The 24508-nt window shown below is 50.9% G+C and overlaps 1 protein-coding gene across 1 annotated transcript in view; it reads right to left on the bottom strand.

Moving 5' to 3' along the window:
* Positions 1-2696: 2696 nt before the first annotated feature.
* NPAS1 (neuronal PAS domain protein 1) overlaps positions 2697-24508 on the bottom strand; it is an 84866-nt gene continuing 63054 nt past the window's right edge. The window contains exons 6-12 of the mRNA XM_063140825.1: positions 21639-21813; positions 15691-15803; positions 13852-14048; positions 12396-12502; positions 10303-10450; positions 5674-5771; positions 2697-4289 (exon numbers count right to left, since the gene is read on the bottom strand). Of these exons, the coding sequence (XP_062996895.1) occupies positions 3070-4289; positions 5674-5771; positions 10303-10450; positions 12396-12502; positions 13852-14048; positions 15691-15803; positions 21639-21813 (2058 nt within the window). The 3' untranslated portion in view covers positions 2697-3069. The remainder of the gene's footprint in view (positions 4290-5673; positions 5772-10302; positions 10451-12395; positions 12503-13851; positions 14049-15690; positions 15804-21638; positions 21814-24508) is intronic.

Raw genomic sequence — 24508 nt, 5'->3', positions numbered from 1 at the left:
GTCTGTATATTTCCAAGCCTGGTTCAACGTGCTGTTTTTGACCTATACAGCCTTCCATGTCTTGGGGACGCAATACCTGACAGAGCGCCTCTCCTGGTACAAAACCACCCATACACTAGGGTCATCGTGTGAGGCCATCCTCCGAGGGGTGGCATCAAGGGAGATAGCCTTCTCAGTGGTAGCCCCACCCACCCCAGCTGTGGCACAATCTCCCACAGGTCCACCTGGCACCAATATTGTCATATTTTTGACACCAGGTTAAGACTTACCTCTACTCCCAGACATCTGACGGCATATGATGGAATTTTAATGTCAAGTTGTTTTATCCGATCCCGGCATCTCATTTTAGCTGGTATATATATATATATATAATATATATATATATTATATATATATATATATATATATGTGTGTGTGTGTGTGTGTGTTAAAAGTTTTAATGTTTTGTAATTTATGGTGAACCATCAAGATCAATTATCATCATCATGTGTAGCTAGGAAAGGAAAGAAGCACTGAGTCATTACTGACTCTTGGAGGGATGCCAGCTTTCGCTGACGTTTTCTTGGCAGGCCTTATAGCGGGGTGGTTTGCTGTTGCCTTCCCCGGCCGTGATTACCTTTCCCCCAGCTAACTGGGTACTCATTTTACCGACCTCAGGAGGATGGAAGGCTGAGTTGACCCGAGCCGGCTGCCTGAAACCAGCTTCCGCTGGGATCGAACCCAGGCCATGGGGAGAGTTTCAGCTGCAGAAACTGCTGCTTTACTGCTCTGCGCCACACGAGGCTCCCAGCTAGGAAAGGCCGTGACCTAATTCCTTGACACCTGTGTGTATAAGAGCCTCTTGCCCCTACTAGAGTGTTTGAACTGCTAACCTTTTCTCTGTTATAGAACTCCGTGAAGGCTCGTCTGCAACCTCTGCTTATGGCTCAGCACTGCCGATTTCCTTTTACTATTTTCATATAATTGTTCACAATTTACCAAGGCTGCTTTGAATTTCACGCCTGTCCTTTATAGCCCTTGCAGCCTTCTCTGCTTTTCTAGCGATTAGCAAATTTGAGGAAACTCACTTAGGAATTTTTGATCCAAATCACTAATCAACGTTTCAGAGGAGGCCAGATTCCAGTAGAATGCTTGAAATTTCAGGCGGATGTGCTCTCTAAAAACCATAACCATCCTGTCATGTCAAGGTCTCCCAAATGGGTGGTGTTTCTGTCTCCTTGTGTGAATTAACCCACAATTAAGATATGTAAGCCCATAATTAGGGCAACATTTTACCGCTTTAACATGACTATAAGAAAGATTTGTGAAGTCTCTGGAAAGCCTGTTAGAAGGCAGGGAACTCGTTCATTTATTTTTATTTTCTCTGAAATCCCAGATTGCCAAAAGAAGCAGCAAAACGTGGACAAGAAGTGAACATTGGAAACTACATTCGTCTATCCAATGAGAACAGTAGATTAATAAAAGAAAAAGAAAAACCACACATACGCACACACGCACACACACAGATCTTTAGCAATGAGTTATACAGAAAAAGATCACATGGCCCAAGTGCTACTGTCTTGCTGTGGGGTTATTCCCCCCTGCTTTTCCCACCGAACTGTACAATTCTTTACTTCGAATAAGTGCTAAACGTTATGGCATACTGTTTCACCTCTTTAAGTGCTGTCATCACACATGATGGCCTGTTTCACCCCTTTTCTAGCCTCCATCCATGCTCTGAATGGGCTGGGGACGGAAAAGATCCTGCCACGTGCCCCGCCGGGTCTTGCACGTGGAGTCTTTCCGTTATCGAGCGGAGGAGTGAAACGAGAGCAGCATTTGCATAAAGGAATACGAGCAGCATCGTTGGATCAGAACACAGAGGCCCATCTTGACCATGGATGAGGGGGTCGGGGTCCACCCACTCATAGAATCAGAATAGTAGAGTTAGAAGGGGCCTAGAAGGCCATCAAGTCCAACCCCCTCAATCTCCCTCTAACTGCCCCACCCACACTGGTCTTCCCCACTCTTTCAGAAGTGCTTTCACCACTAGGAAGTTGGCGCTCCTGTGCTGCTACCTACATTTCACTTTGGAAACGTAAGCGCCACGACCCTCAAGAGCACCAACAGCGGCTTCTGACATACTGTGCAGCGCAGAGAGCAGCAGTAAAATCGTTGCGGTAACCTGCGTCCCTGACTGCCCCTCTGGTCTGAGCACAAAAGCTCAAGGGACGAAGCGATCAAGTCGTCATTTTCAGACGGGGAGAGCGTGAACACAAGGAGACATTACTAGAAAGGGAGCACAACTTGGTACAGACTTGGTACGTCCGTTTGGTTTCTCACCCCTTGATCATGTGGAGCTGAGCATGTGCCCGACTCCTGCGCATATTGCAAGGGGCTGTCAGAGAACGGAGGCCAAAAGTCGTGAACTGCTCGTGTGATACACTGATTGCAAGCACACCGGCGGAGAGGCGGCAAGGTGAAGCGCCCTGCTTTTCACTTGCAAATGCAGGCAGGCTACATTTGCCTTGGCCAGGTAGTCCTGGCAACAGAGAACTCTACCCCTGGGCCGAAACAGACCCCCGCCCCTATACACACACATAACACGAAGTTCCCAGCTAATGTCATAGCAGGAGTTAATTAACTTGTAGCAGCAGGAAGACAGACGGACGGAAGGGTGCAGGGTACCTCTTTCCTCCTAGTCGCATCTTTCCCAGAAAGGTCACACAGACCGCTTTCCATTTACACTGGGCTAACCCCTGAGCTCACACCACAAATCGCATCAGTTTAAACAGCAGCATCTGGGTGGGCAGGGACCTGCGAAGCAGAGAGCAGGAGCAAAGAGACGGACCCTCTACCCATTTTGCAAGGAGGCCGAGAAAGGGGTGTCGCGAACAGGTAGATGCACGGGGATTTGTTCTAGGACAAAGAGATTTCTTCCCCCGGTTTTGGGAACGCTGGCACGGCACTGAGCTTTCCTACAAAAGGCCACCCGGGATCTTTTATCGGCAGCTCTGCCCAGTGCAGAGTTGGGCCGTGGTTTTGTGGGCGAAAGGAGACGCCCCTTCGATCACACCCAGTTCCTCAGCCTCAGTCTTCCTTGCGCTCCAAAGCGGATGTGCCGTGGACCCCGCCGCCAGCCACCGAGAAGGGCAGCGTGGAAAACAAGGAGTCCGTGGCAGCAAACGCTCCCCCTGAAATCTGGGCCAAGCTGGCAGAGTTCCCAAACGGCGCGACCATGTTCAGCCGCTGCAGGTGGTGGTACATGAGTTCCCGGGACGTCTTCGCCTCGGCCCCGCCAAGGTCCATGAGGCTGATGGGGTGGGAGGGCGGCAGCACGTTGCCCTGCATGGCCAGCGTCATGTCAGCGGGGGCATAGCGGATCGTGCTGGTGGTGTAGAGGCCCGGGGAGCCCGGCGTGCCGGCGTGCGGGTTGCCAAGCTGGTGGACTAGCGGCACAACCACGTTGCCCGTGTGGAACCGCTGCAGCACCTCCATCTCAGTCGGGTAGACCAGCGAGGTGAAGGGCGTGGACGTGGCCCTCTCTTCGCAGGGGGAGCCCGAGAGCGGGGGCGAGAGCGTGTCTGCCGAGGAGGGGGCTGTCGGGACGGCACGGGGGGAGGTGCCGAACGGACCTTTTGCCGTGCCGCTGTCCATCTCGGGCGGGGTGAGTACAGAGTCCGGGATGGTGACGTACAGATGCGGAGGGGCGGGCCTCAAGGCGGGCTTCTCTAAGCTCAGGGCTTTGCTCGCAGTGTAAGGGCCGCCCTTGTGAGCGGCCGCGGGGCAGGTCCACGGGGCCCCTTTGGCTCCGGACACCTGTTCGGATTTAATGCTGGGCGCCGCGTTGGCTTTCAGGGCCACGCTCTTTTGGGTCTGGATGACCGAGGCAAACTCCGAAGTGCAGGGGCGCCCAGGCCCCCCGCTCCTCCGCCCGCCGGCCTTGCAGCCGTTCACTTTCCGAACCAAGCGCGCCCGCTGCGGAGTGAGGAGGCCCAGCTCCGCTTCGCTGCTGCTGTCCGACTCCTCGGAGCTGCCCAGCGGGGCCTCCTTCGCCTCGCCCGAGGGGCTGTCCGGCTGGAACTCCAGCTTGATGCGTTTGCTCGGAGGCTCCTCGTCGTCGCTTCCGCCGGCCTCCTCCGACGCCTCCTCGTCTCGGTAGCTCGTTTCGGGGCCGCTGGAATCGGTCTCCGCCATGTGGCAACGGGACGTGGCCTCCACCACACTCCTTGGGTAGGCCTCAGTTAGGGTGCCGGGTTTGCTGGGGGAGTAGAGCTTCCTCTGGGCGCTCTCCTTGGCAAAGCTGCTCTCTGAAAAGGAAACGAAAATGGTAGGGGAAATCAGTGGAGGCTGGCGGCTCCGATGTCGGTGGGGTGGCGAGTCTGTCCTTGGTTTCATTCCGAACCAGTTAGAACAGCCTTCCTCAACCTGGGGCACTCGAGATGTGTTGGACTGCATCTCCCAGAATGCCCCAGCCAGGCTGGGGCATTCTGGGAGATGCAGTCCAACACATCTGGAGCGCCCCAGGTTGAGGAAGGCTGAGTTAGAACTTTAAAGGAGCCTGTCCAAGGTTCTTTGCATAGTGCATGCATCACACCTTGGAGAGCTCCTTTAGATAGATAGGTAGATCTTTATTGTTTCAACCAGTGGTTACAGCAAGCGTAGTAAAAACAATGGTAAAACAAATCATACATTCTGCAAGGTCTGAAATTTTGCTGTATACATTTGGGCTGCCAGAGCGAAGTTCGCCGATGCCAATAGGACCGTCTTGCTATCGCTTGTAAACAAAAAGTGTATTCTTTCTGAATCGGACCAGCTGGACTTTTTTCTCAAGAAAACAATCTAAATATTTCGAGCGAATTTGGGAACAGACAGGGCTGTAGAACAAGTAATGCCCCAGAGCCTGAAGGCACAAGGAATTTTATTAAAACGCCCTTCTAGAACTGCGGTTTTCATTTGTTGCATCTTTAATCTTTAGCGTTCTGGTTGGTTCGGACAGAAACCCAAAACGGATTCACCGCCCCCATGACTTTGGAGCCACCAGCCTCCATTGAAGTGAGGGAGCTTCAATGAAGCGCCTCTACACGGCGAGGAGACGGATGGGCTTGTTGTCTAGAATGAAATATTTATCCGGAGCAGACCCTCGGGGAGTTTTTAGATCTCCTTTCAAAGCTACTTCCTACCGGCAGCATCACGAATAATCACCGTTGCAGGGCAAAGTGACTCCGCAGAGGAAGCAGTCAAGAGAATTTTGCCACCGTGGGAACTCAGCACGGCAGAGTCCCCCCTTTCGAAGGAGAAGCCTGCTTGGGAGAGTTTCACATCCTCTCCTCAAGGTTAAGAGGAAGTAAACAAGACCCCGGCAAGGAACTAAGAGTAAAAGACGGCAGCTGCCCCAGGCAGAAAACACCAGAGGGCGTCCGTCGTGGGTGGCTCCAGCCCTGGGCATTTTATTGCAGAGTGGTACCATGGGCGCAAAGCAGTCTGCCATCGCACGTGCTACAGGGCCAGGCGCTTTGGCAAACGCTGCTTTTCCCGCCACACGGACCTGTTTGACACGCACAGCGTGAAATCACTTCTGACCCCCCCGGCCTACCCCCCTTTTCTGGGCAAGCCCTCTTCCGTGGGTGACGCATGAGGGCGGCTGGGCTTGCCAGCGACCTCCTCTCCCACCTGAGGCCTCCTTTCATTCACCTTTGAACTCTCCCCCTGCCTCTGAGGCATCCGTCGGCCTCGCAGGGCTCCCAGGCAATTGGAAGACGTCCAGCGCGGTGTTCTTGTACTCAGGCTTGCTGGAAAGGGTCAAAATAATAACGGAAGGGGACAAACAGGGAAAGGTGAAAAGAGCAAATGCATATGCAGAGGTCGTTCTGGGTGACTAGGAGAGGCAGCGTCCCTGGCACTGGGATTTTAAAGTTTCATGGAGGACAAGCAAAACAACAGATTCCATGCTGGCTGAGAATGATGGGAGTTGCAGTGTGCCGCACACCTGAGCAGCACCAGGACTGGGAAGGCTGATGTCTAAGGTTGCGCTAGTCTAACCCCAGGCTATCGCGAAGCAGCAGCTGTCCGAGCGTCACATCCCAGCCATCCATGAAACCGCCCAGGGGATTGGGGGTGGGCGCAATCCCAAGAGAGAGGCTTCCAAACATCCTCTGTGACGTTGCAAAGAACCGTGGCGTGCGCCCGGCGGACCTTGCAGCGTCGCCGCTTGGGGATGGCAAAAGACCGGCCCTGGAGGAAGCCACGAGAGCGAAAGACCCTGACCGGCAGCAACGTGGTGATGCTGAAAGGCCAAGCATTAAAATAACCGCCCCACGCTCTCCGCCGCTGCCCTCCTCCCGCGTCAGAGAGCAAACGGCAGAACGCGGCCGAGGATGCAGGCTGACACATCCAGCCACCTGCAGGCTGGAATCAGCGGAACAGCGCCGCAACGGCAGAGGGCCATCGGCGCTTCATTGTCCAAGAACAAACAAGGACAGATTGAAATCGCAAAGCCGGTCTTGTTCAAACACAAAAAGACAGCCGGGTTGGGAGGGGGGGGTTATTGTCAAGCCAGCAAAGTTGGAATTGGTCCAAGTCAGACTCCCCCATCTTCTCCCCTCCCCAAGCGCCTGTCGTTGCCAGGGAGGGAGCATAAGGACAGGAGAAGAGCCCTGCAGGATCAGACCAAGGGCCCATCTAGTCCAGCACTCTGTTCCCACAGTGGCCAACCAGCCATCAGCCAGAGACCAAAAAAGCAGGACATGGTGCAACAGCACCTTCCCACCCATGTTCCCCAGCGACTGGTGTACATGTGCTTACTGCCTCTGATACTGGAGGTAGCACATAACCCTCAGGGCTAGTAGCCATGGATAGCCTTCGCCTCTAGGAATTTACCCAACCCTCTTCTAAAGCCATCCAAAATTGGTGGCCATCGCTACATCTTGTGGTAGTGAGTTCCATAATTTAACTCTGTGCTGGGTGAAGAAGTACTCGCCGGGGCGTCCTGGTCCCAGCTTGGGGCTTCCTTTGAGCCCCAGAGCCTGTTTGGAAAACTGGCGACACGGGAAGGCCGAGAAGCACTCTGTGGGTGGCTGTGCCGTCACTGTGGCAGCCCAGGCCCGCCTGAGACCAGGGGACTCGGGTTCTCGGCAGGGCCGTCACTCGGTGAAAGACGTCGTCCCTGATTCTTATAAAAGCTTCAGTCAATTTGCGATCGAAGAAATATGCTGATGGGTAAAAGCAAAAGTTCCGGTGCAAGAAGCATCTCTCGGTTTCAGATCAGCCCTGCAGAACCTCTTTCAGCCCAAGAGCCAAAGGCCATTTCGGGGAAGCTCTTGGCCACAGGCGGGACCAAAGGCAAAAGGGGGCAGGTCCAGAGGCAAAATGGGTGGGACCAAAAATCCCAGCCCGTTTTAGCTTAAAGTTCTTCCTGCCGATAACTAAGATTTCGGAGAGGCCTTCCAGCCTTTCGGAGTGCGGAAAAGCTGCACAAAAGCTGGGGACAGGGGGCACGTCCCAGATTTGGACCCTGAGGTTTTGCAGGCAGCGTCGCCAGAGTGGCATCTTCCCTCCGTGAGGGTAGGCGAGGGGTGGGGGGTGCATGCATGTGGCTGCTTCTTTTAAGATGGAGCTTCGTGTCTGCAAATTTTATAAGGACTTAAAAAGATATTTTTTAAGAGTCTGCTGCCCAATTAGTCTGGGGCAACTTTTAGTCGATTAAAAGGTTTTGCAAGCAATGACTCATCCGTCAGTGAAACGCCGCAGCCGCACGTCCGGCTCTGAGAGCAGGACCCACGCCGCTCGACTCCTCAAAACCGCCACGGCCTGAATCCCAAAGGCAAGAGGTCTGGGGCAGGGGCGGGATTCAACTGCCCCGCTGATGACCTCCGCCCACATTCCAAGGAGCTCAGAGTGGGCCCATTTGTATCGTCACAACGGCCTTGTGAGGTACGTTAGGTTGAGGGATAGTGAACGGCCCCAAAGAAGCAAAGCACCTCGCCAAATTCAAATGGTACCACCAAAGCGGAGGCAAAAGTTCACAACTGTGTGTGTGTGTGAGAGAGAGAGAGAGGGGGGGGATAAGAGAGAGAGACAGTGAGAGAGAGAGAGAGACAGTGAAAGAGTGGATGAGAGAGAGAGAGACAGTGAAAGAGAGGTGATGAGAGAGAGAGAGACAGTGAAGGATGGATGAGAGAGAAACAGTGAAAGGGGATGAGAGAGAGTGAGTGAAAGAGAGGGGATAAGAGAGAGAGACAGTGAAAGGGGATGAGAGAGAGGGGGCAGTGAAAGAGAGGGGATGACAGAGAGTGAGTGAAAGAGAGAGAGAGAGAGAGTGAAAGGGGATGAGAGAGAGAGACAGTGAGAGAGGTTTCCTGCACCACTGCACACATTTTTTTGCTGCCACTACCAATTTCCACTCCTTGCCAACCCCCCAAACACACCCACAACTTCTCCAGAATATTACATCATCACATAACCCCCCTTTCCCAATCTGACGCCCTCCAGGCATGTTGGACTGCATCTCCCATCCTCCACAGCCAACATGGCCAACAATTCATACTGGGAATGATGGGAGTAGCAGTCCAACAAGGGTGGAGGGCATCAGGTTGGGGAAGGTTTCTGGAGGTAAAAAAATAAAATAAATAGCAGCCCACTTCCAGGAGGACCAGAGCTGCTGGTTAGTCCGGTTGTCTTACCCACCGCCCCCCACACACAACCCCCACAACCCAAATTGCTAAATTGAGCCCCTCATGCTCCGTTGTTTGCAAATGGGGTGACAAAATGGGGAGGCTCCATTTCAGCTCAGCACAGTTGGGGGGTATTTTAAGCACAGATCCTTGGAGCCCGGATCCTGTTCTTCCCACCCCGTTCCCAGCCCCCCCCCCCCCAGCCCCCCATCTCTGCAGATCGCAACAGGCCAAGAATCCATCCTGTTGCCCCTCCCCTTTTGCAAAGCGGAGCACGGAGGAGGAGAGGAAGCAAGCAAGTTTCCATTGCAGGGAGGCTGCAAGAAAGTTAATTAGCCTCTAATTACAGCACTAATTAACTAAAATACTAATCACCCTGACAAATCATACATTAGTATCGGCAATTGCTTACAGGATTAGCATAATAATGCTTCCCTTTGCTTTATCAGGAGGGAGAGAGGAGAGCAGTCATTAATAACCATCTGCAGTAGCCATTCATATATTTCTTTTATCTGTTTGGAAAAGTGGGCAAAGGCGGAGAACAGAGATATCAACAGAGAAGATGTTGTAGCTGTTAAGTAGATTTCAAATGTTCCAGGTGGGTGGAGAGGAGTAGAGATGGCGACGGGGGGGGGGGGGGGGAGTAGATGGGGTTTGGTTTGAGGAGCACCAGGAACCCCTAGTGGGGGCCCTTGCTGGGACTGTACCACCTCAGACCGCAGGGAGAGGGAAATCAAGAGTTTCAAAGCTCCCCTATATTTGAAAAGGGAAAGAAAAAGGAGACAAGCCACCCTGAACACAGAAAGCTAGCATGTCAGGGAGAAAACTAACATGCTACCCATATGAAAAATTCCCTGGCATGCTGGGTTTCTGTGTTCAGGGAGGGTTCCCCTTCACTTGGAAAAGCGAGATTACCCCATCCCAGGGGACATCAGCCCAGCTCAGAGCAGGCCAACCTGCACATGGCAGGGAGCATCGAGCAGTGGGAATTCTGTTGCTACTACCTGGAGGGATTTATCAATGCAACACACACTGTGCACCAGCCTTCCCAGACCTGGTGCCGACCAGATGTGTTGGAGTGCAACTCCCATTATCCCCAGCCAGACTGGCCTACTGCAGTTACTCATTCATCCAAAATCCAGCCCCGTGTGGTGGAAAGAGATACAAGCGCAGCGTTCCAGCCGCTTGAAAAAAGCAGGGCTCCCTTTTTCGTGGCAAAGTACCTCGCGTTTGCCACAAGGGGGTGCATTTCTATGAGCAAGGAACCCCTAGAGGACTGTAGAGGAATTCTTCCACTGTTAAAACAACAACAAGGAAACTGCAGTCAAACTGGGATTCTACCACAGTACTGCAGAAAGGCCCTCGCTCAGGTCCTTCAAACACATTAACCAAACTCTCCTATCACCCCTGGCTTTGCACTCACAATATTTGCAGAATGTCTTCTGCTTTGGCTGTAGGGAATGCCCTACGTAGGGCGGGCACACACACACACACACACAGGGTGACTTCAGGCTGGCCTCCCTCACAGGGTTGTTGCAAGGATAAAATGGAGAGAAGGATGGGGCTCCTTGGAGGAAAAAAAAGTGGGATATAAATGGGGGCGGGGGAATACATCCCACGGACGTTGCATGCAACCAAAGGGACGCCTCACCTGAGGATGTAGTTCACCCAAACCATGTTCTTCTCGCTCGGGTTCTTGACGTTGACCGAGATGGTGGCACAGGACTGGACCCACACGAAGCCCCCGTTCTTCTGCAGCCAGCGGTAATACCTGGTCACCACCTGCCCCTTGTTGAGCACTGCAGGGGGTAGAGGTACAGAGAGGAGGGCAGCGGCCATTAACAAACCAGTAAGCAAACACACACACACACCTCTGTCTCTGCCTCTGCCTGAATTGCTTAGGGTTAATTTAAACCAGCCTTTCTCAACCTGGGGCGCTCCAGATGTGTTGGACTACAACTCCCAGAATGCCCCAGCCTGGCTGGGGCATTCTGGGAGATGCAGTCCAACACATCTGGAGTGCCCCAGGTTGAGAAAGGCTGGTTTAAACCATCCCTAGAACCTAATGGTGACGCTGGGCCTGGACTGTACCACGTCCAGCTGCTGTGGGAGGCTGCAAGCCTGAATGCTCACCCACATGAAAAGAAACACCTTCAGCAAAGAAAGAGAGAGTGGTGTAAATCTATGCTACAACAGAAACTTCTTGCAGATGGCTCAGTGGAAATCCTTCACCTTTACATGCCGAGTTTGTCAAATGGAGGGAGTTTGGCTGTTGTTGTTTAAATGGGGGGCATTTATTTATTTATTTATTTATTTATTTATTTATTTTTATTATTGCATTTATATCCTGCCTTTTTTCCTCCAAGGAACCCAAGGTGGCATACGTAATCCTCCTCCTCTTCTCCATTTTATCCTCACAACAACAACCCTGTGAGGTGGGTTGGGCTGAGGGTCTGTGACTGGCCCAAAGTCACCCCGTGGGTTTTCGTGGCCGAGCGGAGACTAGAACCCGGATCTCCCGGCTCCCAGTCCAACACTTTAGCCACTTCACCACACTGGCTCTATGAAGGAAAATTTAAACATACCTCCCCCCACCCTGGGCAGTTTAAGTAGTACAGTCCAGGAAGTGCTTTACCACTTGATTTGACCGGCTGTGTAAAACCGGCCATCTGAAGGTCCGCTCTTGATCGACAAGGTATCAGGAACAGCATTAGGGTACCAGCAGAGGAAAGGGTTAGGCGAGGTCATGGAGATCCAAGGACAAGATTGGCTGAAACAGTGGGCTCTTCGGGGGGGGGGGGAATTCGGGAGGGGAGGGGAGGGGAGGGGAGGGTCTTGAAGAAATCAAAGGGGGAGGTGGAGGCACAAGGAAGAAGAAGGGAGTTGGCGGAGGAGATAAAGGGGCGGGTGGCAAGCAATACAACCCCAGGAGGTAAGGTCAACCTTCCCCAACCTGTTGCCCTCCAGATGTGTTGGACTACAAATCCCATAACCATGCTGTCTGGGGATGATTGGAGCAGTAGTCCAACACATCTGGACTAGAGGAGGCTGGGTTAGATTATCCGCCACTCTGTGTTCCTCCGGCAGTATCAGGCATCTCTCTTGAAACAAGTTTTTGATTCTGTTGGTTGTTTAATTTAATCTATTGATCGTTCGTTTGCGCTCTCTCTCTTTTTAATTATTCTTGATCTTTGATGCGGCTTTTGGCCTGGTAATCGCGTTTTAATAACGGACTCTTGTTCACTTCTTTTATATTTTTGTAAGCCGCTCTGAGTGACTGCTTTTTGGAGGGGATAAGCAGGATATAAATTTCTGTATAGATAAATAAACAACAGCAACACTCTTGCGGCTCAGTCGCCGTTGTTATTTTCATTTGGTAGGGAAGCTGATCAACACCTGTAAGCCGCCTTGGAAAGGCTTTGGCCCTGAAAGGGCAAAGAAATATTCTAAATAAAATAAATTCAAAAGAACAGCTTTCGTCTATGATGACTCAAATGGAGCTTCCATGGAGAGGAGCAGTAAACCAGAATTCTGGAGAGACGCAAGTGGCGGAGTAAGCAGGACCGCTGACCTCACACCCTACTTGTGAGCTTGGTGGAGCCATCTGGCTGGCAATGAAGGAAAATATATACATTTTTGACCAGACGGATCTATAGTGCGATCTAGCAAATATGATTTGGACCCTGGAAAATACTATAAAATCCTATCACCATCATTATAACCATTATCTTGAGGCCAACATACAGTCCAGGTGGCTCTGCCGGATTCCCTCCACGTCCTCGCCGTGAATGAACCGGTAACAACTTTTCCCCACAAGCTCTGAGGGGCACAAGTCCATATAGTCGCTGATCCTGAGAAAGAGGAGAAGAGGCAGATTGCAGAAAGGCCAGGTAAGAGACAGGTAAAGGTGGAAGGGAGCTGAAGAAGACACACACACCCCCTTCATCAACCTGGTATCAAAACCGAATCAGGGCAGCAGTTAAAAGGCACTTTGCGCAGGCTTTCAATGGAATTTCAAACCTATTCGCTGCATTTTCTGTTCCTGGTTTTTAATCGTATGTTGAAACTGTTAGTTTTACCCTACCCTGTGCCTGCTTACCCTACCCTGTGCCTGTTGGCATTCTCTTCCCCTCCTTATTGTTTTACTATGATTTTATTAGATTGTAAGCCTATGCGGCAGGGCCTTGCTATTTACTGTTTTACTCTGTACAGCACCATGTACATTGATGGTGCTATATAAATAAATTAATAATAATAATAATAATAATAATAATAATAATAATAATCTATCAGCAATTGCTTCATTTCACTGTGTCTCTGTATCTTACTTTCTTTCGTTTCCCGGTTGCCGTATCTTGCACTGTGACAGATTTTGAATATGTTGCAAGCTGCCTCAAAAATTTAGATTTAGAGAGGTCATTTATTTATTTAAAAATATACTGCTGTTTCGTACAAACTTCAAAATAATACTATTTAAATAAATCACTCAATGGCAGAAATGGCACAGCAACGGAACCCCATATAAAGGTCTGGGGGGAAAGCAGCAGTTTATTTCCAAAGGCCCACCAAAATCAAAGGCTTTGCCCATTTCCAGAAAGTTAACAGGGAGGAGCCCTCTTGGTTCCACAGCATTGGGGCTGCTACAGAAAAGACCCCGCTGCGAGTGGAGGTGAACGTTTTCTCTTCATAGGACAGAATCCAAAGCAGAAGATCAGAAGATCTCAAGTGCTGTGTGTGTGTTCGACCTCCACCTTTCCCACCTCAGGCACTTCAGCGTTTTTAGTTGGCCCTGCAAACACCCGCCCGAGACACATAGATGCAAACACACACATATATCCCCTCTAGCCCCAAGTCTGGCTGGCTGGACGAGCCCTGCAACCCACATATGAAGAGCCCTGCTGGGCCAGGCTGAGGGTCCATCTAGTCCAGCACTCTGTTCTCACAATGGCCAGCCATCTGTTGACCAGGGACCCACAAAGCTGGACATGGTGCAAGAGAACCCTCCTGCCCATGTTCCCCAGCAACTAGTGTGCACAGGCATACAGCCATTGATCCTGGAGGTAGCAAATAGCCATTAGGACTAGTAACCATTGCTAGCCTTCTCCTCTAGGAATCTCTCCAGCCCCCTTTTAAAGCCATCCAAAGTGTTGTCCATCACTACATCTTGCAGCAGTGAGTTCCCCAGTTGCACGACACCCACCTGCTCTCACAGTACACAATCTGCAAGTCCATGTTGACACGGAAGACGAACATGTGGCATTCGATGCGCACCTCGCTGAGGGTGGAAGGGGGCAGCGTGTGGCCCAGCGCCACCAGGCCCATCACACGGCCCAGCACCGTGTGGGTGTGGGAGAAGGACGGCAGCCGTGGGCGGAGGCGGCCCGTCACGTGGATCACCTGCGCAGCGGGAAGGAGAACAGTCAGGGCGGTATGGATGGGCTCAGCTCCCACTTCTCTCTCCTGTCTGCGATAACGGGATGGGTTTGGGAGACGGAAAGGCCAAGGTGTCAGGGGGCTGTTTAGTTTAGAAAAAAGGCAATTGGGTGGGGGGACATGATAGAGTTTTTTAAAAGTAGGCGTGGCCTGGAGAAGAAGAAGGAGGAGGAGGAGGAGCCCTTTCTTCCTCTCACAATATGGGGAGGAAATAGATCTGGTCTTAGATTCAGGGCAGACAAAAGGAAATGTATTTTCCACCCTGCATAATAAACATTCGGCATTTACTGCCATGAGGACCGCTGACTTAGATGGCATCAAAAGGGGATTAGCCATATCCATCGAGGACAGGTTATCTGATGGAACCTCCAAGTGCAAGGGAAATCTATCTCCAAACACCAGATGCTGGAGACAGGTAACTGGGGAGGGGCTGTTGCCTTCATGCTTGGCTTGTGGGCTTCTAGAAGAATCCAGCTGGTTGCTGCTGGAAGCAGAATGTGAGACTAGATGGACCTTGGGTCTAGAGTCAGCAGGGATGGACAATAGACAGACACCCTCATTCCCTCTGGCTTTCTCCGTATACCAAGGGTGGTGAACCTGCCCCACCTGGGGGTGAGATCTGGCCCTCGGGGGCTCCCCAGATGCTGAAGTTTTCGCCTCGCCCCTTTTCCCTTTTGCCCACCTCTGGAACATGGTCCCGTGGTTTCAGCTTCTCTGAAATAGTTTAACACCCCTGGTGTATGGCCATCCTTCCATCTTCCTGTTCTTTTTAAAGGGGAAAAGATCTATTTTTTGTGTGCAAATGTCACCCACATTCAGCATTAAAACAAAAACAAAAGTTCTGCAACCTGCAAAGATGTTGCAATTTTTTAATAGTTTATTGCACCTTGTGGGATTTTAGTCTTGTAAACTGCATTCTGCCCTGCTAGCTGCATGGCCATGTGGGGGTGTGGGCAGGGGTGGGGCGTGGAGGACCTGGGCATGGCACTGAAGCCTCAGCCTACCTACGGCACATTCTGCTTTGGGGATATGAGAACATCAGAAGTGCCCTGATGCTGGATCAGACCAAGGGTCCATCTAGTCCAGCACTCCGTTCCCACAGTAGCCAACCAGCCGTTGGCCAGGGATGAAGAAGCAGGACATGGTGCAACAGCACCCTCCCACCCATGTTCCTCAGCAACTGGTGTACATGGGCTTACTGCCTCTGATACTGGAGGTAGCACATAACCATCAGGACTAGTAGCCATTGATAGCCTTCTCCACCAGGAATTTATCAAATCCCCTTTTAAAGCCATCCAGATTGGTAGCCATCACTACATTTTGTGGTAGTGAGTTCCATAATTTAACTATGCGCTGTGCACTACAGTTTGTCCAGATAAGGCCATGCCTATCTCCTAACCTTAAGGGCTAGTGACTTTGCATCTTCATTTATGTTTTTAATTGATTCTAGTCTGTGCCACCGCTATCCCCCCCCCTCCACAAGACGGGCAGTCTATCAAGAGCTCTGTTGATAACACTGAAACTCCTAGATGGCATGTAGAAAGGGGGCCCGTCCCCATTTCCGCAACCGCTAGTGGAAGACCCCAACCAGGGGGAGTCACTGTACCTTATAGCCAGATGTCTTTACGTGAAGCCCCCTCTTGGTCAGGGTTGATTTCAGGCGGATGAAAAAGGAGCGTTCCAAGGCGTCACCCTCAGCAGGATGGGAGCCAGCCGGATCTAAGACACAGAGATGGGTGTCATTTGTAGAACTTAATTAGGCAGTGTGTGAAGGGATAGCCACACAAGACAGGGGACAGAAGACGGGTTATAAGGCCCAAGTGTTCCGTTCAACATCTCCAGTTCACCATCAAGAGCTATTACTCTGGCAGGAGCCAGAAAGAGGGCTTCCTCAGTGGTGGCCCCACTCCCGTCCCAGAGAGATAATAGAATCATAGAATAGCAGAGTTGGAAGGGGCCTCTAAGGCCATCGAGTCCAACCCCCTGCTCAATGCAGGAATCCACCCTAAAGCATCCCTGACAGATGGTTGCCCAGCTGCCTCTTGAAGGCCTCTAGTGTGAGAGAGCCCACAACCTCCCTAGCGCATTGGTTCCATTGTCGTACTGCTCTAACACTCAGAAAGTTTTTCCTGATGTCCAATTGGAATCTAGCTTCCTGTCACTTGAGCCCGTTATTCCATGTCCTGTACTCTGGGAAGATCGAGAAGAGATCCTGGCCCTACTATGCATGACAACCTTTTAAGTATTTGAAGAGTGTTATCATGTCTCCCCTCAATCTTCTCTTCTCCAGGCTAAACATGCCCAGTTCTTTCAGTCTCTCTTCATAGGGCTTTCTTTGCAGACCCCTGATCATCCTGGTTGCCCTCCTCTGAACACGCTCCAGCTTGTCTGCATCCTTCTTGAATTGCGGAGCCTAGAATTGTCCAGCTGCTTCCCTAGGGCATTGGTTTCATTGTCGTACTGCTCTAACACTCAGAAAGTTTTTCCTGATGTCCAACTGGAATCTGGCTTCCTGTGACTTCAGCCCCTTATTCCGTGTCCTGCACTCTGGGATGACCGAGAAGAGATCGTGGCCCTCCTCTGTGTGACAACCTTTCAAGTCTTTGAAGAGTTATGGCCTCATCACTGCTGGCTTTTAAATAATAAGAAAAACAAATCTTGTGTCTTCATTTATTCTAGTCTGCATTTGCTGCCTACGAGGTGCTGCTCCTGAGTACGTGTGTACGTGTGCTTAATTGTAATCTATATGCCCACGTTTTTCTACGATTGCAAGCCTTCTCGTGAGGGCGGTGCACCCTGAAAGGCAGGGGCTGGCACAGGTTACGTGAGTCCTCTGATGTGCACATCTGGAAAGGCAGCTGGATGAGCAAGCTGCAGTCACCTTCAATTACCTCCGTTTTGACCAGGTGAGTGCAGTAGTGCAGAGAGGTCATTTTAGATCCTAGAGTTACGATCTTTAGGGGACCCCTTTTAGATGGCCATGAGTATTACTTCAGTTGTGAAGCAAACAACAAACTTTTCTCTTTGCCCCACCCCCATTCCTGTGCCACCATTCTGTGCTTGTTGATATCTGCTTCGGCATTCCTGAAATGGTAGAGCAAGGAGAACAAAACTGTTTGCCAACCCTGATATTATTATTATTATTATTATTATTATTATTATTATTATTATTACTACTACTAATAATAATAATACTCTGATCATGTGCACTTTTGCATTTTAAATCCACCTACATCATGTATCCAGTATCAGATAGTAAGCCTGACTCCAGTTACTGAGGAACATGGGTGGGAGGATGCTGTTGCACCCATGTCCTGCTTGTGGGTCCCTGGTTGACGGGTGGTCAGCCACTGTGTGAACAGAGTGCTGGACTAGATGGACCCTTGGTTTGATCCAGCATCAGGGCTCGTCTTGTGTTCATAGCACCATCCTGAATGGATGAATAAAATCCACTTTGCTTCTGCTGCCCTGATCACCTGCTGCTCTGTGGGTGGTCTTTGGTGGTGGTGATGGTGGGGGCTCCCTGGATTTTTGGGCCCAAGATACAGCCCTAGCTTGGACCACTGATGGGAGTGCATATTTTTGACAAAAGAGCCAACATTTTAAGACACAATCAATGATTGTGGCCTACAACAGTTATGGAGCGGAGAAGAGGCGAGATGATTGATTGAAGGGGGGGGGGAATTGATTTAATTCTGAATGGCACCCAGGACTTAGATCATGTCACTGTTGCCAAACAGCTTGAGAACAGAGATCACAACACTACCAAATTCAGCCTAAACGTGAGTAGAAAATTGCTTAGGCATGTCAAAAGTAGCCACAATGAATTTCAGGAGAGGGAAATTCTCTAAAATGAGATTTGTTAAAAGTAAGTGAAAGGAGAGAGCCAGGAAAGTTGAATCCCTTCAGTAAGGTTGGAAGGTATTTAAAATCACTCTAACGGGGGCTCGGCTAACATGGATTAGTAATTGTATGAAAAAGACCAAGACCAAGAGGGAATCTACACGTCGTACTGAAGGCGCTACCATGCGCCTCCAGTACGCACCTAAAACGATGGTGTATTCCTGCCTACCTGCAGCCCAGAAGAGACGGAGGAGGAGGTGGCTGGGGAATCCGGCCGCGTCCTTGCCACTGCCGCCGCCTCCCCGCCGGCCTCCTGCTGCAGGGGTAAGAGCGACCCGAGTCGGAGAGCTCGGCTTCCACCGAGCTCTCTGACCCGGGTCACTCTAACCCCGGCAGCAGGAGGCCAGCGGGGAGGCGGCGGCGGCAAGGCAAGGAGAGAAAGGGTTTGTAGCAGAAATTGCTGAAGGCAAACAACCAAACAAATCTTTAAATACATTAGGAGCAGAAAACCAGTGAGGTGGTAGGAGCTTTACATGACAACCGCGTGCAAAGAGTACTGAAGGAGGACGGCAGATTGCAAAAAGGCAATTTGCATTGCCTGGCGTTGGCTTTTACTGTGGAAACTGCATTCGAATTGCTTTGGAATTGCTGTGGAATTGCACCGGCAATTTGCATTGACTTTTACTGTGGAAGATATAGAAGAGAAACCCATACTTGGGGCATTGTTTTCAAGGGGGGCATTTGAAGAGCAATGTCAACTAGAGGTGAAAAGGGATGACGTTTTAGAGCTAACTGACAAGTTTCAAGCTAAAAAGACACCAGAGCCAGATGGCATTCATCCGAGAATCCTTAAAGAACTCCAATGTGCAACTGCTGTTCTTTTAACATAAATATGCAACGTTAAAATCAGCCTCCTCCCACAGAGGACTGGAAAGTGGTCTATGTAACAACTTTCTTTCTTCTCTTTTTTAAAAAAAGGATACTGGGATGGAAGGGGGACTTAGAAATTAGACCCAGCAGCCTAACTTCTGTCCTAGGTAAATTTGTAGGACGCATGATTAAAGTTAGTGTGATAAGCACATAGAAAAACAAGTCTTGCTAAGGGGAATCAGCATGGCTTTTGCAGGGAGATGTCTTGCCTCACCTACCTTATAGATTTCTGGGAGAGTTTCAGCAAGCACATGAACACTAGAGTTGATTATTCTTACAGCAGACTCAATGAAATAAGTGGGACTAGTTAGTCATGACTAATTCAGGTCCCACTAATCTCAATGAGTCTGCTCTAAGTATGACTAAGTCTGGATCCAACCCATTATATAGTGGGCAAATGGGCAACAAAGTGGCAAATCAGGTTCAGTAAGCCATACACTCTGTCAAGTCATGTACTCTGGGGTGAAACAAATTCCAACTTCATATATATACTGACGGGGTCTGAATTGAAAGTGCTAACCAAGGAGGAGAACTTGGAGGTGTTGTGGAGAGAGCTCCATGAAGAGGTCGGCCCCATAATATCTCAATGACACAGAATGTTTGCTGAATGGTAAACAAAAAATGTTTTGTTTAACAAATTGAGAAACAGGTGGAGATGACATAAACAAAAAAGGATAGACTGAATCATCTCATTGTCTGGATAAATCAGTTCCAGGTTGAAACTGAGAAGCTATACTTTAACGCAGCTGGGTTTGGGACAAGGGTGTCCACCACACTCACCCCGCAAAAAAAACCAAACTGAGGGAAATAAAAATAAAAATGAAGAACCTCTTCCAAAAAATATGACAATGAGGAGCGAGATTGCGTGGTGAGCGCAGAATGCCAAGGTGGGCATGCGGGGAGGGGGAGCAGATGCCTGGAGTGAATAATAATAATAATAATAATAATAATAATAATAATAATAATAATAATAATTTGTTACCCGCCTCTCCCTCCGGATCGAGGTGGGGTACAACACAATTAAAAACAACATAAAATACATAAAACTAATTCAAACATTTAAAACCAGTGCATCATTAAAAGCAGCACACCATTAAAAAAGGCATCTTAAAATTCAGCCGGGTAGGCGTGCCGGAAGAGATCAGTCTTTATGGCTTTCTTAAATTCTGGAAGACTGGTAAGTTGACGAATCTCTCCTGGCAAGCCATTCCACAAACTGGGAGCGGCAGAAGAAAAGGTCCTCTGGGTAATAGTTGTCAGCCTTGTTTTTGCTGGCTGGAGGAAATTCTTCCCAGAGGACCTGAGTGTGCGGGGCGGATTGTCCGGGAGAAGGCGATCCCGCAGGCAGCCTGGACCCAAACCATGTAGGGCGTTAAAGGTGACAACCAACACTTTATACTTCGCCCGGGAACTAATTGGCAGCCAGTGAAGAGATTTTAAGACTGGTGTGATGTGGAATGGAGTGGCTAAAACCCTGAGAAGAAGCACTCCCTGCTGCAACATTTTCTGGGAGGGTGCACTTGTATTTTATGTTAGTACACAAGCAGGTTCCCCCCCACCCATTCTTCTGTTATCAGACACCTGCGTTTGATTTTTCCTATTCATAAACAGGGTTGCCCGTTATAGCTAACTGGATCGTCCCTGTCCAGCGGTGGAATGCGCCATGGCCGTTCCCCTTCCATGCCCTGCTCGGAGGCTTCCTAGAGGCGCGCGGCTGCCCCATGCTGAGATGAGGATGCTAGACGAGGTGGACCTTTGGCCGAATCCAGCAGGGCTTTCTCTGCGTCCTTAGGAGAACGCACTCCGGGCAGAATGCTGATCTTGTATTCTCTTTTACTTACCGGCTCGGTATAAATCTTTCACAAGTTCCCTAGATAAAAGCCGAGCGGGCAAATATCAAATGAGCAGGGGGGCAACTCGAGATTCCATTTCATTCCTCACCCTCCGTGTCCTTCGCTCGCCCAGGTTGGGGGATGAGGAAGAGGAGAAGACGCATCCTCCCCCCTCTGAAAGCAGCATCTGACACGAAGGTCAGCTTCGGGAACAGTTCGGAACAGCATAAAAGCGCCAGGATCACAGCAGCAGGGCTTTTATTTCCAAGCAAGCGTGCGCAAGTACGCGGCTGCGCGAGGGCTTGAACCTTCGTATTGCATCCACCCCATTCCTTCTGCCTCTCCAGCCACACCTCTCTGTAGTTTGGGGGGCTCCCACCTCCTTCTCTCTCCAACGCCATCCCCCCACCCCCAACCGCGCTCCCAGTTGAAACTTGGATTGTAAGCTCCTTTCGGAGCGTCGTAAAGCGCTACATCCATACATACAAACTCCCGTAGAGTTTGTTCAGCCTGCTTCTTGCAGTGTCCGATCAGATGCTTTGAGAAGCCCACCAGGATGCAATTAGCCTCTCCCTACTGTGCCTCCCCAGCATCTGGTTTGCAGAGGTAGAATGCATCGGATCATGGAGGTTCCAATCCGTGCCAGCTTCAGGTTTTGGAGGGGCCTTGGGCAAATCGCCCACACTGCCTCCCTCAATGAGCTTACCTTCGCAGTGCCGTTCTGCCCCTTGAGAGATGCTCCAGAATTGAATTCAACCTTCAGCCTGAAAATGGTTCAACACCCGCACACCCGCCCTATAAGCCATCCGGAGCTCAGAAGGCATCTCTGGGCAGATGATGAGTCCTCGTTCCTCATGACTGGAGGGGCCACACACAGTTTCCAGGGCTGCACAGTTGGGCTTAAACCCCCAAATTAAGTGCCGGTTTCTAAGATGACCCGGAACCGTACCAGATTCGGAGGCGTCCGACAGACCAGAGGAAGAGGCGGCAGCCAACAGGCTGGATGCTTTCTGCCGGCTTGGGTGGGGAGTCTCTGAGGGCGCCTTCAGGCCCAGCTGTTCGGCGACTTCTGGGTGGTCTCCTGGGTGGACGTAATCGAAGATGCTGCTCCCAGTCAGTTCCACCTGGAAGACAAAGAGCCCGTGGGTGCATAGGCGGCAGCAGGAGGTCTGACTCACCTGAGCTGGCCTGCAGTTAGGCCCTTCGTCAAATGCTGCTGAACGTTGTTGAACAGGAAGGGAATGCATCCCTCTTGCAGGGCGGAACCACTCGGAGGTTCGCAGCGTGAGGAGGGTTTCACGAAGGCACCGCAATTCTGTAGGAGCGCAGGCGGGGGGTGGGGGAATCTCAGAATGAGAGACAGTGTGGTGTAGTGGCTAAAGTGTTGGACTGGGAGTCGGTTGATCCGGGTTCCAGTCCCCACTCAGCTGTGGAAACCCACTGGGTGACTTTGGGCCAGTCACAGACTCTCAGCCCAGCCCACCTCACAGGGCTGTTGTTAGGATAACTCCCTTCTTCCTCCTTGTGCCTCCGCCTACCCCTTTGATTTCTTCAAGACCCTCCCCTCCCCTCCCCTCCCCTCCCAAATTTCCCCCGGAAGAGCCCACTGTTTCAGCCAGTCTTGTCCTTGGATCTCCATGAACTCGCCTAACCCTTTCCTCTGCTGGTACCCTAATGCTGTTCCTGATACCTTGTCGATCAAGAGCGGACCTTCAGATGGCCGGTTTTACACAGCCGGTCAAATCAAGTGGTAAAGCACTTCCTGGACTGTACTACTTAAACTGCCCGGGGTGGGGGGAGGTATGTTCAAATTTTCCTTCATAGAGCCAGTGTGGCGAAGTGGCTAAAGTGTTGGACTGGGAGCCGGGAGATCCGGGTTCTAGTCTCCGCTCGGCCACGAAAACCCACAGGGTGACTTTGGGCCAGTCACAGACCCTCAGCCCAACCCACCTCACAGGGTTGTTGTTGTGAGGATAAAATGGAGAAGAGGAGGAGGATTACGTACGCCACCTTGGGTTCCTTGGAGGAAAAAAGGCAGGATATAAATGTAATAAATAAAATAAATGAATAAATACTGACTGCAGAATTCAGCCTCCCAAGAACACCAGCTTTGCTTTTAAATGAGGAGGCGTGTTTCTAGTCCCTTTGGCTAGGAAGATAGTCTTGAAAATGTGCAGGCTGTGCTTGGGGAAACCTGGAGGGGCGGCTGAAGGAGGTCTCCAGAGGCCAGGGCACCGCAAGACCCTGTGTGGAGTTCTCTGCTCCTTCCTTGTGGGATTACCAGGAAACAGAACTATGCAAAACAGGGAAGGAGCAGGCAAATTAGATCTGCATAATTTAGGCACACACCCCAAACCTCGTCTTTTGTTGGGGAAGAGTTTAATTTCGGCTAAAAAGGAAGAGGCTCAGGAGGAGGCAGACCACCAACGTCAGTGGGGCGGTGAATCCGTTCCAGGGTTGGGTCAGGATTCTAAGGGAGCTCTCCAAGGGGCTGCACCCACTTTGGGGGTGGCGTTCAGCACTTTGGAGAACTTCTTTAGAGTTCTGACTGAAACCCAGAGTGGATTCCCTGCCCAACGCACCTAGCGGCCACCTGCCTGCGTCTCACCGTGTCGTGTTCTTGCCTGTTCCCTCTGGCATTCCCACGTGCTGGCAAGCTGACACGAGACACTCCCATCGGTGAGACGTCTTTTATTGAGGAAATCGCACGGCAGACAAGCTTAATGGTTACAGAGTCTCCAAAACACACTTAAAGCTGAACGATGGATAGGAAGCTTTAGGCTCTTTTTTCTGAAACGGTCCTTAAGGCAAACACTTGGAGAAGGGTGTGTGTGAATAGGGTGCGCTAATTAACAGCTTTGAGCTTCTCTAGACGCTGCATATGCTGGCTCCTCAAAGGGACGTGGCCAAGCTCTTAAAACAAAGTCCCAGGAAAAGTTGCTCTGAGTCACCAGAGCCGGGCAGAGAGATCCGTGACGCACTTGTCAGTCTTAGCCTACCGCTACTGAGCTGACTTCATTACCATGACTTCAGGAAAAGTTAAGCCTCAGGCCCAGGAGTCCCGTCCTTCTGCTAAGGACCGGGAACTCCTTGCCACCTGAGTCTGGCCACGAACGCAGAATCCACAGCAAATGCAAGTCCAAGTCTATGAAAAGGCCTCACTACTTTTCATGGCACACTTCTTAGATATCCCAAGTCCAAATAGCAAAGCGTCCATGTGCAGAGTGCTTTCAAAGTCCCAAGCAGAGATGGACTCCAAAGCAGGAGGGAGGTCAGGCACTGCGTCAAGAGATGAAACCTAGCCACGCTTTTTCAGCTTTGCACCAGCCTTTAAGGCCTATTCCAAGTCACTTGACAGACAGGTCCTCTGACCTGTAAACCATGCCCACGGGCCAAGAGGGCGGGATGTTACAACCCACTTCGAAGAGTGGCCCCCACCTTTCCCAAAACACTCTGAAGTTCCCAGAGAACTGGCCGCTTCAAGGCCGAAGCAAAGGAGTGAACCAGCTACTCCCATGGGGAACTGCTTACAGAGAGAAGCTTGCTGGGAACATCTGACATTCTCAAAGCATGTCCTAATAAATCTAACCACTAGGTCCAAGGCCTATACCTGACACACCGGTTGCCTGAGTTTAGTCCCCCATGTTCCAAATCCATAAAATACTCAGCAGGCAACCCACCGCTTCCCCGGGCAGTGCATGCAGAAGGAGGCCCAGATTTGTTCCTCGTCTTGGGCCTCCCTCCCAGATTCCGCCGTCTGGCTACCGATGCATTTGCATGCGCAAAGACCCCTCCCTGCGCAAGGACCAGGGCGGCTGC

The sequence above is a fragment of the Elgaria multicarinata genome, chromosome 13 (genome assembly GCF_023053635.1).
Source record: "Elgaria multicarinata webbii isolate HBS135686 ecotype San Diego chromosome 13, rElgMul1.1.pri, whole genome shotgun sequence".
In the NCBI taxonomy this organism is placed as follows: Eukaryota; Metazoa; Chordata; class Lepidosauria; order Squamata; family Anguidae; genus Elgaria; species Elgaria multicarinata.
This window is presented reverse-complemented; position numbering and strand designations above follow the sequence as displayed.